A 2,500-nucleotide genomic window follows, 5' to 3' on the forward strand; every position below is an offset into this window, starting at 1 on the left:
GAAAAAAACATTTCTCGCAACTTTTATCACCTGGTGGTTTGAGAAGTGAACGTGTACTATATCAGATTCAATGTGTACTACACTATATAGCAGTGGTTCTCAACCTTTTGGGGGTCCTGGACCCCCTGCGTATTTTTGATCTACCCTGAGGACCCCTCCACCTGATCTTGGGGGAGGGGGGGTTGCAATTTGATAGAAACAGTAGAAACTGCATTTTAAATTGCATTATAGCGTTTATTCACTCTTTGGGGCAAAAGTAAGAGCTTTCAGTTGTAACTTAGATATAGTTAACAAAACAGAATTCTTATGCAGTAACTTTCAGATATATGTAACAAAACAGAATATGTATTCAGTAACTTTCAGATATATGTAACAAAACAGAATATGTATTCAGTAACTTTCAGATATATGTAACAACACAGAATAGTTATAAAGTAACTTTTAACAATGCAAACGGGAGCGAGATCTCTTATTAAAATACAACAAATTACGCTTGTGAAACAGATGTAATTAGAGAAAAAAGTCCTGTTACCCTTTATAGTTTAGGTAGATAAAGGTCTCAGTCACATTAGAGTAAAATAATCCTATTTCTATAAATGTCATAGGATCTTTTTTTAAAGATATTTTATTTTCACGGACCCCTTGCAATTACACCACGGACCACTAGGGGTCCGCGGACCCCCGGTTGAGAAACACTGCTATATAGAACCTAAATGTAATGTTTCCTGTTGTGGTGTGACGGTGTTGTGGACCTGTGTTGCACATCATCGATCCATCATCATCATCATCATCATCATCATCATCCCTCATCCTATAACTTTCTCTCTTTTGCCATCATAACCTTTAACAAAATCCTTCATTGTGACTGTTTTTGGTAAAGGGGTGCTGTCACCCTTTTTAGTTCATCCCTGCCCTGGCGACTGGAGCCTTAATCTCGAGATAACGGTCATAACATATCACAGTGATGGACGGACGGCTATAGGACAGCAGTGAATAGGATGGTGGAAAGGTGGGTGTAGATTCGGGAGTCCCCTCACGGCAGTTTCTCTCGTCGGAGCCGTCCCCGCAGTCGTCGCCCCCGTCACACTGCCAGCGGATGGGGACACAGCGGTGGTTGTCACAGCGGAAGTCTCCCACGGGGTCACAGGTCACGTCCTCTGTAGGTGGTTGGACAAAGTCAGTGCACATCCAGCAATGTTGTATGAAGGGATTTTATATCTTGGACACCGTCGGAAGCTAATTTAAAGGGTCGAACACAATCAAGATGTCTTACTCTCGATCTTAATCCTATATTTTTACATAGCATCGCATTTAACATGATTTTAGACTCTAAATGTGAAATTTGGTTCTTGCTCTCTCCTTTCTCGGCCATTCACAAAAATCCGACCCACAAGGACACGTACTGATTACAGATGTTTTACGAGCACAGACCCCTGCTACTGTAAAACCGCTTTTACCAAACAGGCTTTCGCAGTCTGTCTAACTATCTAAGCAATGTGTTGGTGCTCGATTGTCTCTCTGTCTCTCTCTCATCCTTTACTCAACCCATCCTCTAGCTCAGCGTTTCTCAAACCTCTCCTGGGGGACCACGTGTCCTGCGTGGTTTAGATCTCTCCCTGCTCCAACACAGCTGATTCAAATGATCAACTCGTTATGAGCTCCCGAAGCTGCCTAATGAGAAAACTGATTATTTAAATCAGCTGTGTTTGGAGCAGGGAGAGATCTAAACCATGCAGGACACGTGGTCCTCCAGGAGAGGTTTGAGAAACGCTGCTCTAGCTCTCTCTCTCACTCACTCTCTCGGTCACTCACTCACTCACTCGGTCACTCACTCACTCGGTCACTTACTCACTCACTCACTCACTCACTCGGTCACTTACTCACTCGGTCAGTCAGTCAGTCTGTCACTCACTCATTCACTCAGTTACTCACTCACTCAGTCACTCACTCACTCGGTCACTCACTCACTCGGTCACTTACTCACTCAGTCAGTCAGTCTGTCACTCACCCATTCACTAACTCACTCACTCACTCACTTGGTCACTCACTCACTCAGTCAGTCAGTCACTCACTCACTCACGCACTCACTCAGTCACGCACTTACTCATGCACTCACTCAGTCACGCAATCACTCACTCACTCACTCACTCACTCACTCACTCACTCACTCACTCACTCACTCACTCATTCGGTCACTTATCTATTCACTCACTCACTCACTCACTCACTCACTCACTCACTCACTCACTCACTCACTCGGTCACGCACTCACTCACTCACTCACTCACTTGGTCACTCATTCACTCACTCATTCGGTCACTTATTTATTCACTCACTCACTCACTCACTCACTCACTCACTAATCACTCACGCACTCACTCACTCACTCATTCACTCATGCACTCACTCACTCACTCACTCACCCACTCACTCACTCACTCACTCACTCACTCACTCGGTCACTCACCCACTCATTCACTCACGCACTCACTCACTCGGT

At 44.7% G+C, this 2,500-nt stretch overlaps 1 protein-coding gene across 1 annotated transcript in view; it reads right to left on the reverse strand.

The window, feature by feature from the left end:
- lrp2b (low density lipoprotein receptor-related protein 2b) overlaps window positions 1–2,500 on the reverse strand; it is a 132,495-nt gene that overhangs the window by 35,467 nt on the left and 94,528 nt on the right. Inside the window, exon 59 of the mRNA XM_056296766.1 lies at window positions 1,038–1,157. Within this exon, the coding sequence (XP_056152741.1) occupies window positions 1,038–1,157 (120 nt within the window). The remainder of the gene's footprint in view (window positions 1–1,037; window positions 1,158–2,500) is intronic.

The sequence above is a fragment of the Lampris incognitus genome, chromosome 17 (assembly GCF_029633865.1).
Source record: "Lampris incognitus isolate fLamInc1 chromosome 17, fLamInc1.hap2, whole genome shotgun sequence".
NCBI classification, from domain to species: Eukaryota; Metazoa; Chordata; class Actinopteri; order Lampriformes; family Lampridae; genus Lampris; species Lampris incognitus.